Raw genomic sequence first — 14706 nt, 5'->3', positions numbered from 1 at the left:
CACAGATGTTTCCTTTCAAATGCCTTGTGCCTAAAATATATCACAGATTTAATTTATACACTAGGAATGAAAGTAGTACTTCCTGTGCATCACCAATCTGAACTCCTTGGCAATTAGCAAGGACACCAAACTGAGGCCAATCTCAAGCAGGCAGCTCTCACATGCATATAAAGAGGCTGGTAGATATTCATGGACCATCCCATAGAAACCAAGGGGAATCCAAGAAAACTGTGCCTGAGATGCTGCACACAAAGATGGGAGGGGGCAAAAGGGAGGAAATAATTTTTTCCAATTCTTTTGGTTTTTCATCACAATCTGTTGTGGAGTTAGAGCAGTGTGAAGGGCATGCTTCCTTTCTGCCTGAATTTGAAACTGCCTGGGTGTGATGCAGACCCCAGACGCTTTTTTCTTCACTGCTTTGTTACTGATTCATACATCCTCTAAGAAGGTGTTACCTTTGATCCGTTTTAACTGTCCTGCAATATGCTATGTTGTGAGAAGATTAGCCCTTAAGTCTCTTAATTAATTACTCTTAATTCTATTACTTCTGTATAACTAGCAAAAATAATAATTGTCAAATAACAAATAATCCATGTATTTTGTGTTTAATGCCTAGCTTTTAATAGCTACTTAAAATATTAACTTTCCACCCTAGACAGTCCTATTATTCTGTATTTTTTTCAAGACATCCTTCTTGTTACAATACACAACAAAGTTTTTCAGCTTCAGTGCACTTCCAATTAGCTGAATCTTTCATGTCTTGGGGAGATAAATTAATACAGTTATTCCTAATTTATACACAATGTCATTGTGGTGCAGGTAGTATCTGTAACAGAAGTCCAGGGCTGAAAGTACTCAGTGGACTATGCTCAGCAGAGAATAATGACCCATGCTAGATAATGACAAGCTAATTACAATATTTGTGAGAATTAATTTACCAGATTGTTAAGTTAAGTGTATGGGAGAGACCTTAAATGGAGGGAAATTACCAAGGCAGACAAGCAAACAAGAATGTGCCTTCAGTGCAGAAAGTAAAAAAAAACTGTGTTAGTTCCAAAAGGGACATGAAGTGTACTTCCTCATCTGCGATGGAATGATCATCACTTGTATGTTTTGCTCCCACCCGAGTTGATTGTAAAACTTCCCCCTCCTCCTGCCCACAGCAGCTGAATTCAGTGGGAACAGGACCAACTCCATCATCCTCAGAAATGGAAAAGTGTCATTTGACCAGGCCTCAGCTGGAGGAGTAAAAAACTATATTCAGTGCCTGAGGATGTACCCTTCAGATTGCATCTACTGAGAAGATCTTTTTCTTCTTGAAAGGAAGTAGTTTCCACATGAACAAGTAATGCTTCATTCTGTAGATTTTCAAGTTCTTTATTAATTGTATTTTCTTATTCTGACTGTTCACACAAAATAAGCTATGTTCAAAATAACCAAATCATAAATGAATATTTTCTTGCACATTTCCTTCAAGAAACCTTAAAGTGCTCCTCGGAAACTCCTCATATCCGTACAGTAGATATAATATATTCCAACATAGATGTTAATGTCCCTTTGAACATAGAGGATATTTAATTTTTTTTCCTATTAATACAATGTTATGCAACCCAATCAGGTAATTTCCAGTTCTCATTCTTTCAAGAGTTTCTCTTTCATTAATTTTTTCTTGTGTTCATCGTACGTACTCCCGAACTGCAAGTTCTTTCAGGGTAAAAACCCGTATGGGATCTTTCTTTGTCTTCCATTCTTCCAGTTTTTCTTGCAAAGACAGAAAATCCTTGCCAAGTTCATATGCCAGAGTGATCATTGTTTCTAACAGCGGCATGTAATACCTGTGGCTGGTGTGCACACAAAGGCGAGACAGAGCTTTTTCTCCATATTCAAAGGCACTTGCTGGGTTTTCCAGGTCCTTGTGGCACACCACGATGGCACAGAGAGTAGGGACAATTGCAACAGGGTTCCCTCTTGTCAGCCTTTCCTGCAGCCCAATGACTTCTAAAAGGATTTCCAAAGCTTTGGTGTACTGGCCACCCCGCAGGCAACCATATGCTTCCTGAAGCTCCGGCCTTGTTAAAAAGTCAATGAATTTTTTTGATCTTCTGATGTATTTCATAGAGTATAGGAGTCTCAGGTAGTCCTTGAAGGCTAATTTTCTTTCATTGATTATTTCTTCTGTGAAGTTTCCTGTTAGAGTTTTTTTGGGAAAGGTTACATCTTCCAGTTCTTCGCTAAATTCTTCCAGCAGATTTCTGTGCAGTTTCTCAAAATCTGAATAACGCCGTTCAATTACAGACTTGTTGCTGTCAAAACTCCCTGTTTGCAAAATGATGATTTTATACATCTAAACACAATCAAAGAGAAAAAATAAGCATGAGAAGGGACCATTCTAGCCCCAGTGCAGTCAGATTTTGTCTGCAAAGCACACTTTGTGTTTGTTCAGTCCTCCAGCTGAAACACTCCTGCACCAATTCTCTGTGTGTAATCCCGTGTACTCCCATGGCAGTGCTGCTAAATCAGTTACTGCCTGGGATTACAGTGCATGCTCAGTGTAGACCTGAGAGATCTGCAGCCATCAAACTAAAAATTCCCTCCTCCTGCTGTTCTGTACTTCTGTCACCAGGCTTAGGCTTAGCACATAAGTAAGTTGTACGTAAAGAGAGCACGAACAGATCCCATCCTGCAAGGTGCTGGGAAAGCAAATAGCAGCAGATTGAAGCACATGAAAACACTCACGAAGCATTTCTGTAGCTGTACTTTGTTTATAACAGCCATGGCTGCTGCAATCAATCATTTTCAGTGAACTGAATGGATTTCCCAGACTTAATATTGAATGTAATCTATTTTACATCGGTCATAATATTCAGAAATGCTCTTTGTAGAAGACACTCCTAGGGATTTGGGGTGTTAGTAATGCTGTGAAAGAAGAGGGAGTATTTGGCAATATATCTGATGTGTGCAAAAATAAGATGGAGCAACTCCAAATACTTTTCTCTCCCCTAAATCATTGTCCCGTATTCAAACTTAATTCACATTTAAATAATACCAAAAAAGCAAAATTTCTACAGCAATCTGCTATCCAAAGCCCTTCACTAGCAGCTAACAGCTGTGCTGCCCCACTTAACAGTACTCAAGAGCACGTCTTCCTCAGCTCTTCACTAGCCCCAAAAAGACCATAATAAATGTGGTATTGGGCAAATAGCTGCAAAATTCTGTGCTGTGTTGTCCAAATAATCTCTTCTGGTTCTGAGGAAGTGATGCTGAGGAAGGACCACTCCCTAACATGTAAACCATGGTGGCCCCACGGGGGGCCAGTTTAACTGTGTCACCAGACACCAGCTAGGGACACAGACTGCTGGCCTCTTGGATGGTGACCATGTTCACATCCAACCTCACCCTGTGCCCATTAATTTACACAGGAGCTGGAGGGGGTTTGCTCATGCCAGTTGTTTTCTCTGCTGCTGTGGAAGGCTGCAAACCAGTACTTATGCCTGTCTGATTCTCTTCCTTGCTTTTCCTTAAAGAGAAATTCTCTCTTTTAATCTTCATAAATGATCTTTACAGGCACTTCTTGAAAGGTTTCTAAATTTGAGCTGACTTCTCTGATCTCTTTTCATTTGTAAGCACTGTGACATTTTCCTATACTTTGTCCTGCTCCCTGCTGAAAAGTGTATACATGCCTGATGCATTCTAAAACAATCATAAGAGCAATTTTTTAAAGCTATCATTTTATCAAGGGCAGCTAAGTGAATAATTTACAAGTACTTGTTTTTTCATTTGTGGAGTGTGCATGAAAAAGGTAAGAAGTAGCACATAATTAAACAGTCATTCAAATTGGCTCAGTTTTGTTGTAATGTAAATCTTTTTGCCTAGGCTTGTGACTTATGACTAAGTTTATTTGCACATATGCTGAATGATACTCTTGCTCTCATGCAGTTACCAAAAACCAATTTCTAGCTATTTAGAAGCTGAATATTCAGGGGTGTATGCAAGAAAAGCATCAATTAAGTAGGTGTGTCCAGCATGCAACAAGATGCAAGGGCAGTCTCCAAAACATTTACTTGCTTCAAATTCTACCAAACTGGATCACCCAGTATCAGCAATGCTGATTCTTGGCATTTTTCATCTACAGATCTCACAGACTGTAGCAAACAAGGAAATCATCCCTCTCTGAATTTCACAGGAGTACTAAAAGGCACTCGGTCTAGATCAGTGCTTCTGAAGGCCAGGAGCAGAATCAGGAATAAAAGCTAAGTGTCAGTACTGGGAAAAAGATACAAAAATCCAACCTACTTGGTTGTTCCCACTCCTCATACTCATGTTTCATCTTAAAAATATGACAGAAATATGCCACCTAAGGGAGCTCCAAGTAGGGAAGGGGAACAATCCCAAGTCATCTAGCTGGAGGATGTCTCAGACTTTGTCAACATCAAAGAATTCTGCATTTGTGCTAAGAGAAACCTCTGATGTGGAAGTTATACAAATGCACTGCAGCTGCTACAGCTGGCTAGCTCAGTGGCAGTGTAAATATACAGATATTTTTACATTTGTGTGAATTTTCTTAATGTTGACAAAACTCTGTGTTTTAAGGATACTCAAGATAATAATTTGTTTGATAACACTTTTCCACTGCAGCAGATTTTGTGAACTGACTGTCAGAGGGGTTTTTTAGATGCAGATTCCACCAGGCAGGCCCATACAATCAGTGAGAACAGGTTCTGCTCAGTGTGATCCTGGCTTGCAAAACTTGGCCCTTGCTGAGGCTTTCATGTAGTGAGGCCTGCTGTGTGCTGTGCAGACCCCTGCAGACTGAATGAAAATTAATGATCTTCTTCCATATTCATTTCTTAGCTTACCACATATTTAGATAAGTGGTGCTCTACAATTCTGGTTGATGGGATTTCAAAAAGGAGTTTGATTTGTTTGCACTGGCGTTTTTCATTCCTCCAGTATTCCTGAAGCTCCTTAGTGGTCATCGAAGAGTTGGGACTTAGGGTTGCACTGCAATCTAAAACAAATATATTTAGTACTTCAGATTATATTCTTTGCATTTGGAAAGAAAATTTTTATGTATTTGTTGTGAAAGGACAGCCTAGATTTTCTGTTGCTGTAACAGCAAGACCTAAAGACTGATAAAATAAAATTTCACTGCTAATAGACAGGAACAGATGCTTTGAGGAGAGCTATTAGGGTCTGAAATTTTGAAAGAAAAGATATCACCTGCTGAATACAAAATTGTAGAGAACATACTGCCACGAAATATTGTATGTCAAGGTTGTAACCTAGGGCGCAATCTGAGCAGGAGATTTTCTTCATCATCCCAGAAGTAGCCCTAAGAAACATTGACTGAGTCTTTTGAGTCAGATGTTTCTCCAGGCTTCTTTGTTGCTAAATGGATGAGATAATACAGTGCGGCTGCAAATTCAGACATATATTCAAAAACTGACTCTACTCAAAGGTGAGGTTTGTGCAGGAGAAAGCTGAAGAAACATGAATATCCTAACCTCAAAGTTGGATAACCAGCTCAGCTGAAGGAGAATTTCCCACATTCTCTCTTTTTTTTTTCCTCCTGTAGCTGAACTGATGGCACAGTTCAGTTATATATATGTTATATATATATATATGTATACACATATATATTTTTATTTTTATATATCTATATATCTATATCTATACCTCCCTCCTTTCCCCTTTCTCTCTTCCTGCAGTCATATACACACACATACACACGCACACACACAAATATATCTATATATATGTATATATATTTGTGTGCACATATAAAAATATGAGACAGCTGGTTTGAGAGTTTGCTTACAGGAGAATTTGATGTAGAATTTCAAAAAGGTGATTTCTCTGTCTTTGAAATCTACTGACAATAGATTTCATCAGGGGCCATATAGGCTAGATAAGTGGATAAAAGAAATGGAATATGCAGAAATAGACTTGTAAAGGCACCACAGTACTCTTTCATGTTCTTAATCATTTGACCATACAGTTTCAATTATCAAGGCCTTGGGGGTTTGGCTCAAAGCATCTATTTCCTAGGAGAGGTGGTTTTTATGACATCCTTCCAGATTTAAAACCTTGATGAGATTATATATATTTAGGGTTATACATAACATTTTATTTAATAACAGATGAGAGTACTGTTAGGCATGGTGAATGCTCAGTGCAGCCTCTTTAAAGGCATGTGAGAGCTGCCTCCTGGAGATGGGCCTCAGTTTGGTGTCCTTGCTGAAAGTGCCAGGGAGCTCAGATTGGTGGTGCACAGAAAGGGCACTCCCAAAATCAGCCATCTGGTGATCGCTGCTTTCAGTCCTGGCGTGTAAATTAAATCGTGATACATTTTAGGCAGGAGGCATTTAAAGGAAACATCTGTGTGTGTATATACACACACCAGGATGAGCGCCGGTTTTACTATTGCTACATTGTTACTACAAGTGTACTCAAGGCTTTTTTCAGTGGAGTATGGCAGTACAGCTTTGAACCACGGCTGCAATAAAGAAGCAAAATTTTAATATAAAAGATTAACACCATAAACAGCTAGATGAAAAATGAAATTAAAGGATAGCATCAACCTTGCGTGTCATCTTTTTCTGGGTTTTCTCTTCTCACTTGACATGAAATTTCAGCTTTGGGTTCATTTTCTTCTTCATCAGATGGACTTGTGGTAGAAGATGTAGTAATTCTGCTTACAGCTTCCAACAGTTCCCTTTCTGCTGTGCAGTGTGAATCTTGGTCCATTGCTTGCTATCAATGAAAGATTACAAACCCTGTGAGATTTCTTAGTACCACGCCTTTAGGGGATCCACTTTGGCAATTTTCATATATTATTAATTCTGTTGTTTTCATTCTATTAATTTATTTTTCATTCTTTGTTCTCTGTGAACTTGTATCAGTGCAACTTCATAAAAACTGAAGTAATAAACAGAAATATCTACACAGCACAGAACCATCCCTATTACTGTTACCAGTGAAAATGTTTGGATGTTTTTCTGTCAGCTTAAAATCAAATAAGAAACCCATAAGAAGTTATGTTGAATAAGATTAGATGGGGAACTCAGTTCTTACCTATGAGAATTTTATCATGAACTTCAGTGTGGGCAGATTTCTTCCTCCTTTTATTTTGCCCTCAAGCTTCCAAGAATGAGCTCAGATGAACTAAAAATCTTTGAGATAATTAGTATAACCAGCAGCCTCGTTACACTGCTAAAATTTACTGTTCTCAGGACTCAAAAACTTATTGTCTGTTCTTAATCGCAACCTGTAGGACAAAATAGGGTGATATCTAAAATAGTATAAAGTTTTTATCATATTTCACAGTTTTAGGTTCCCTCCAGAGACTTGTCTCTGTACTGTGAAAGCAAAACAACTGACTTTGACAATGGCTTGGTGGCAGGAGATCTGAATTTTTAAATTATTATACAGAGGTATTCTCCTTTTACTTGTTCTTTTACCCTAGATATACTGTGCTGTTTTAGATCTGTTCTGCTAGGACCACTATTTTACCATGTACTGACAAAATGCTTAATACAATATACTCCTACTCCATAGACCACATTGGCCATTCTGCTGCTTAAATATCTCCACATTTAAGGATGTTCTTGGACTTGCTGTTTTTTTTTTTTTAACAAACAAACAAACAAAACCTGCCTGTTGCACCACTGTGTTACACAAGAAGTTGAAAAATTTCTAAGAACATCCTAACAACTTTGCCAAGATGCTGTGTTCTCTTAGCATGAGCAAAGTGTTGCTCCCAGTTCAGCCAACAAGTGAAAACCAAATAACAGAACAAGACAGTTTTACAAGAATATAATGCCCAAGCAGTAGTTATTAAGCAATGGGAGGTTTTAGGAGGGTTGTTGCTACATGTCATTTTGCCTCTACTCATCTACCACAGTTGTGCAATGCTGGATACAGAGGTGAGGAAACTCCTTCAGCAGACTTATTGATTTCTGGCAAGCTGCAAGGCTATAAAAAGAAAAGAAATTACTTTCCTCACTGGAAATAATGGAAGTGCAAACCACTTTCCTCTAACAGAAACCTATCCTTTGGCTGGCTTGCACAAGTAAGTGTACAGATGTTGTCATCCTCCTTAATGAAAGCATCATGGAAGCTCTTATTCTTGGAGTGAAAGTTCTTACTGTTCTTCAGTCCTCCTTATGATCTGCTTTTGAACATGAAGAATAGCCACTTACTTATTGTTTAACTGCTCAGTTTTTTGAAAATCACAAAAGAGCATATATCACAAGAGCATGTATAGTAGATTAAATGAGGAATCTGAAAAAGGCCAAACAGATTTAAATGACAACTTGTTTCTTGGATATGAGTTAAGATAACTTTATAAGAAAAATTGTGTTTACATTAAAAAAACCCTTTGTATGTGCATCGTTTTATATTCATAAATATATATATGAGTATGTATGTATATATATACATATACACATACATACATACATATTTATTCATTTATTTATTTATTTATTTATTTATTTATTCATATATACTGTTTTAAAATTGTTTACCAGGATACATAACACACTTGTAAACAGAAGAACGCAGAAGTGGATGTTATGACACACAAGTTTTCTGCCTTAATATATGTACCTTGAATACTAATTGCACTTCGTGCAAACAGTTCGTTTTCACAGCTAAAACACATGGCAAGCTCTTTTATCTAAGCTACTACTTATTTTTCCGTATTAAAAAAAAAAATCGAAACCGGCACAACCCTCCTGCAATAAATTACACGATGTTATCTTGACTAGACACTCATCCTGTTCCGCACAGGGGTGAGTGCTGCTCCAGCTCCTGCCCTGGGTTTGAAGCATCACAAACCCCGGAGCACCCACCTGGGAATCGCGGAGTTTTTCACTTGCTGCACACCTGAGCTCCGAGCGGGGCCGCGCACAGCCCGCCTGGCCTCTCCGAAACGCACAGAAAGATGTCTGTGCCTTCTGCTAGCGGGCACATTGTGGGTGTTACAAAAAGGAAGGAAGAAGGCTCGATTAAATCACACTTCCCCGAAGTGCCACTGGCCTCATTGCGCATGAACCCTCCGGTGCCTCCGCACGCCGGGGCCGCCCCGGCCCGGCCCCGCTCCGGGCTCCGACCCAGCGCAGAGACCTCCACAGCCAACCGTGCAATCAACACAGACCGTGCAAACTACCCTGCGTGGCCCGAGAAACCAAAAAACACTCTTAGCAAAAGGGAGATTAGGGGGAAAAACGAGCTAAGTACGTAAAATGTACTTATGCGGAAAAAATAATGCCCCTTGGGATGTCTTTAAAATACAGACTTAACATCCAGTTCAGGAAAAAAAAAAAATGCACATGGCATCACAACAAACAGCCTTGCTCTGTGTAAACTTGCACTTCTGACAGAAATCCTGATTCTGCACAGTGCAGAACACATGATTAATTTCAAATATCTGCTCAATTAAATTTCAAATAGGAGCATTATCATATCTGACATGATTACTAAACTTGATGGGCTTACGAGTGTGCCTACAGTTAATCCTATGTGTGTTTAAATTCATTGTTGAACTGAGGACAAGATGAAGAATAATGTATTAATCCACATATCCTTTGGCCCAGACGCTTCCTTTTTGAGTTGACTTCAGTTTGGAAATTTGCTTTAAACCATCAGGATAGCTATTCTTGGGGTAAGTAATATAGACACTATCTTTTTTTAGTAAGGTAAGTTTCCCCTCTGCCAAAGTTCAGTCACTGAAAAACCAAGCAATTTTAATGCAGCACAAATGTGGGAGGCAAGCCTCCAAAGGACCACATGGATCCTGCCCCACACATTCCTTTAGAACAAACAATTTAAAATAATGTAAAATCAGGGCCATAAACTGGTAATACTTCTCTTCTGCTTTATTTGCAACATAAAACAATGCCAACCTTAACTTGGACTTGGTCTAAATGTAGGAGTTTTGCCAAAATAGCTGTCAGAATGACGAAAAATCCCTTGCATGTAGCTACAGCCGCACTGGCAAAAGCCCTGGAGTGGATGCTGTTGTATTGGCAGAGTCCTTCAGCCACTTTAGCCCATTCCATGAGAAAAGTGATTTAAGTTACACCCGAAAAGAAATCTGTGCTTGCCAATTCAGCTCTGAGGTGTAGCTGTACCAGCCAACTCTTTTAAGTGCAGACAAGACATGGGTTCCTGGCACTACTCTCATTCCTTTAAAGCTAGATTTATGGGTTTGGTTACAATTGTGAGCAAAAACCGAGGGGGATTTCAGTGTATTTCACTCATGCTGACAGTTTACAGATGTATCTAAACTTTGAATTTGGAAACAGTTAATTTATGTGTTGCCAAAAAGCAGTGTATTATTTTGTGATGTTTAATGCTATTGTCTTGCTCTTGGTAGAGTGAAAAGAATACATTTTTCAGTATATTAAGTGTGACCTCTACTTTAAATTATTTCAGGATAAGTAAGTTTTAATAAAATTAACCTGGATGATTAAAAGAAATGAAATGTGTTATTATATTTACAAATCAAAGGTGTTCCACAAGACTTCAGCCTACCTGAATAGAGGCAGCTATTATGGTCACAGCTGGTTCCTGAGGGTGTTCCTCATGCCCAGGAGCTGTGACATCCACAGCAGGTTTGGCAGGCTGCTGCTCCTGCTCCCAGGAGCTCAGGTTTGGTCCAAACAGCAGCTCAGGTTTGGTCCAAACAGTCCTTCACCAGTGCCATTAGTCTGGCAGCATTTTACTTTCCTAAGTGTCTACTTGATCAGCACATGCAAAACACACTGCAGTACACAGTGTTTGCTAGCAGAATGCATAACTAATATTTCTCTTTATATTCTCAGCTACACTTCCAACAGTCAAAATATTATGTAAAGGTTAAGCAGTTGAAAAGAAAATTTTCACAATGGCAGCAAAGCATTCTGAGAGACAGGCAAGTGCACTTACACTATCAATTTACCTTAATACTCATAAAACTGTGGTAAATTTTAATGGAAAAGCATTTTCTGTCGTTGTCAGGGATGGAAAAGGGATCCTAATGCAGTGGCTCACTCAGAGTTTGTATTCTGTGAGAGTGCTGACTTTGTCAGACATAAAGACCACGGTGTTATAATGCACCTACCAGGGGATATGGGAAATGTGTGCTCTGCAATAATGCAGGAGAGAGGCAAGGTTAAAATCATAACAGTGCAGTGCATAAAAAAAGGTGGCTGTCATGTGAGTTATGTCCTCCATACCCATTTAAGATGAAATGACTCATTTTAAGAAGAATAACTGGAAAGTTTATGGGCAACACTTGGTGAGCAGCCAAGAGATGAGCCAGCATTGTGATGCCATGTAAAGGATGCCTGCCACTATTGAAAGGCTGTGTGCTTTTGAGAGTTAAAGAAGCAAAAGGGACTGCTGCCCCAGTGTCAAACATTCTGCCTTGATTTATACCCTGATCTGGGCAGTTCCCATTTTCCCAATCAGACAGATTACACAAACCCTGACAGATACAATATTTAACCATAGACTACAAAGCTGGTATCAGCTGGAAAACTTAAGAGCTAAATCAATGTCATATATGAACTGCAGTTTTCTGGCAGATTTTATTGGCATTTTATCACAGGCAGAGCAAGGTCTTATTCTTGTTAAAGAATGTTGCTGTAATATCCCTATTACAAAATACTCTTCAGCTTCTGTCCTAAGAAGTGCAACTTCAGGCAACTTAGTCTGTTCTATTTTTCCATCTAGCCACAAACTATTTAGCTCAACATGATTTATTTTACTAAATCATTCATTAGAACAGCAGATAATGACAAAAAGCCCTAAACAAACAAGGGGAGGCAGAAATATGTGATATATTTTTTCAAGTCCCTTTTTATCATATAACTAATATTTAGAAAATGCAGTCATATTGTCTTTGATGCTTCTACAAGAACCTTTCCTCTCTGTTTTTTTTTTAATGCAGCTGGATAAATACCAACCATTTCCATGTTTGAATTAGCAGAAAAAAAATCATCTGTTTTGATGAATATTCTGCACTTTTGGGGCAATGCTGTGATAAATGAATACCATACTCCTATCCTGGCACAGCACAAAATTCTGTTCCATGCTATGCTATAATATGTAATTGCAGAGTGTTGTGTCATTTGGAAGTGAAATTTGTTTACCATACTTCATTATTACAAAACATGTCTCTCTTAACAAGAGTGTGGTTTAAAGAAATCATTTGCTGTTTAATGGCAAATGTCTCGTGCTAGTGTTACTGACAGGGTTTTCAACATAAAAGAGACGTGGCAGGCCCATTGTACACTGCCAAAGTCCTGTTATCACTTTACAGCTCCTTCATACTTCTAAAGGAGTATGAAGGAGCTTTAGAGTAAACAGCAGTCTGGGCCTGCCTTTCATCTGTGGTGTGGCAGTGACACGGAGCTGTGTGCAAGCCCGGTGGGTCAATAGGATTTTAACTTGGGTTAAATGTCACAAGCACGGCTCTGTCTGCAGAGTGACAGGCTTTGTCAATGGGCCAGGTTGGTCATTTTTCCTACCGAATTAAGTGCATAATTATATGGAATACAGAATATTTTAAAATATTAAAATAATTTAAAATATTAAATATTAAAATATTTTAAATATTTTAAAATATTTTAAAATTTTGGTTCTGATTTATTAGGACCACTACATGTAGTCATTCCTATCAAGAAGTCTGATATTTATGTATCAATGTATCTGTTTTTCTTCTCACATATAATTGTGGTGTACTTTGGCTGATACTTACAGTCATGTTCCACATGTGATTTATTAATACCCAATGTGTAAACATAATGAAATTCGGGATAACAGGACTTCTAGCAGACATGTTAATGCAGTTTGCAGTAGCACAAAGGCAGCTCCAGGAGCAGAGGCTGCAGCAGCTGTGTGTAGATAGCCACCTTGAGGATCAGCAGAGCATGACGTGGGGTTACTCTGCTCTTCTGCAAAATCAGGAAGGCATAAATCTTAGTATATTGCTTAGTATAATGTATTTTCAATGTCATTTATTGTTTAAAAATTAAATGAGACTTTGAAATGCAATTTTTCTTTTGAGGAACTAGGGGTAATGATTAGTGTGAGCATTCATTCCATAGTAGATGGAATCTCATTACCTCCTTGGGAGTTCCCAAAAAACTCCTGCTGGTGTCTGTGTCCTTTCCATCCTGCACATACCCAAACAAATAAAACCCCCTGTTCTGCCCTCCCATCTTCCTGGCAAAAGCCTCGGTAGTGACTCAGAGTGCTTCAGGGCTTAGAAATGGGCACTCCAGCCTGATCTGAGGCTGCATTGGATCTGCTTACTGACTGCCTCTGGGTTCTGAGAGCTATAGGGAACAGAATAACTGTTTTAGCTAATGCTGAACTGCACGTTACTAAATTACATAAAAACATAGGTTAAGGGATTGCTACAGATGCTAAGAAACCAGGAAAGTGTTTATTTCTATGCCAATATTACTGCAACCTCCTGAGGTACATGATCAAATGCTGTATCCTTAAAAGATGCTTCTTTGTAGGAAGTCCACTTCTAAAAGTGCAAAACTTTAGAAAGATTTTTAAATTAAATTTAAAGCACTAGTTTAGAATCCTACATGAATAAAAACTTATCTTCTCTAAAATAAATGTTTTTCTGAAATGCTGAATGTGTGAATGGAGTCTTTAATCTTAACTGTCCTGTTGAGAAACTCCCTTCTATTCCAGAGCTCATACTCTCATTCATAATTTAAGCAGAGCTCACTAGCTATAAACCGCAGTGGATAGAGTAAGTGGAACAGCGGAAGTTGCTAAAATGGAATAGCGCAGCATTCAGATGACAAGCACAATCTAAAGTAGGTCGGGTAAAGAGGAACCACATTTGGCTTTTATTACATGAAATATTCAGCAGCATTACTTCAATTTCTTGGGAGTAAAAATATTTCAGAAGCGGGTATTGAGGCCAGACCGAAGCCTGATATCCGTGAGCCGCTTTGGGGCGGAGCGGCCACGGCTGCAGCTCGGAAGCACGCCGGGCTCACGGCAAGGTCCGGGCTGTGCAGGGGCAGCGGCCCCTCGTGCCCCGGCACGGCTGAACCGCTCCTGGCTCCCCTGAGCGCACACGGAGGGCCGGCCGCTAATCCCGCCGGGGCTGCGCTGCCGGCCCGGGGAGGCTCCGGACCGCACCACGATGTCGGCACCGCCTCCCGAGGAGCGTCTGCCCCGCCCCACGTACTGCGCGCACCGGGGACAACAACCGACGGCTCCGGCTTAGGACTCAGCGCAGGACGCGGGCGTGTCCCTTGCCAGGGCGGGCTCGTTCGGGGCGGAGCGGCCTGGGACACCGGAGCCCAGGGCAGCGGAGCCCGCAGGCAATGGAGCCCACAGGCAGCACCGCCCCCGCGCGGGGCCGGGAGCGGGGCGTGGCACGCGCCCCAACATCGGAGCGCAGCGCCCGCCCCGCCCCTGGGGGCACGCGCGAACCATCCAATCAGGGCCTCCTGTGTGCCAGAAGTCCCGCCCCCTCGCCTGCGCGACCAATCAGCGTCCTTCAGAGGGAGTGTTCCGCCCTTCCCCCTCTCCCCTGCTGCTCATACAAGCGCGATGCGTTGGAAACTCCCGAATCCGCTGGTGACTGGCGGCCCTTGTCGCCAATAGCGCTGCGCAGCGGTGGCCCCGGCGCGCTGTGATTGGCTGCGGGTGTGGCGGAGGGCCGAGGGGGCGGGCTCGCCG

The 14706-nt window shown here is 40.5% G+C and overlaps 1 protein-coding gene across 1 annotated transcript; it reads right to left on the bottom strand.

Moving 5' to 3' along the window:
* Positions 1-1647: 1647 nt before the first annotated feature.
* Positions 1648-8981, bottom strand: SNX20 (sorting nexin 20). The gene is made up of 4 exons (XM_030956157.1): positions 8856-8981; positions 6582-6753; positions 4857-5008; positions 1648-2344 (listed from the first exon to the last, which is right to left on the bottom strand). The coding sequence occupies exons 2-4, from the start codon at positions 6745-6747 to the stop codon at positions 1676-1678; spliced, it is 987 nt and encodes a 328-aa protein (XP_030812017.1). The 5' UTR covers positions 6748-6753; positions 8856-8981; the 3' UTR covers positions 1648-1675.
* Positions 8982-14706: the final 5725 nt, after the last annotated feature.

This window comes from Camarhynchus parvulus, chromosome 11 (genome assembly GCF_901933205.1).
Source record: "Camarhynchus parvulus chromosome 11, STF_HiC, whole genome shotgun sequence".
In the NCBI taxonomy this organism is placed as follows: Eukaryota; Metazoa; Chordata; class Aves; order Passeriformes; family Thraupidae; genus Camarhynchus; species Camarhynchus parvulus.
This window is presented reverse-complemented; position numbering and strand designations above follow the sequence as displayed.

Coding starts and splice junctions, on each gene's coding strand:
- SNX20 (XM_030956157.1), bottom strand. CDS start 6,747: ATGGACCAAGATTCACACTGCACAGCAGAAAGGGAACTGTTGGAAGCT. Junction 5,009..6,581: donor AGAAAAAGATGACACGCAAG/GTTGATGCTATC, acceptor TATTTGTTTTAG/ATTGCAGTGCAACCCTAAGT. Junction 2,345..4,856: donor ACCACTTATCTAAATATGTG/GTAAGCTAAGAA, acceptor GATTGTGTTTAG/ATGTATAAAATCATCATTTT.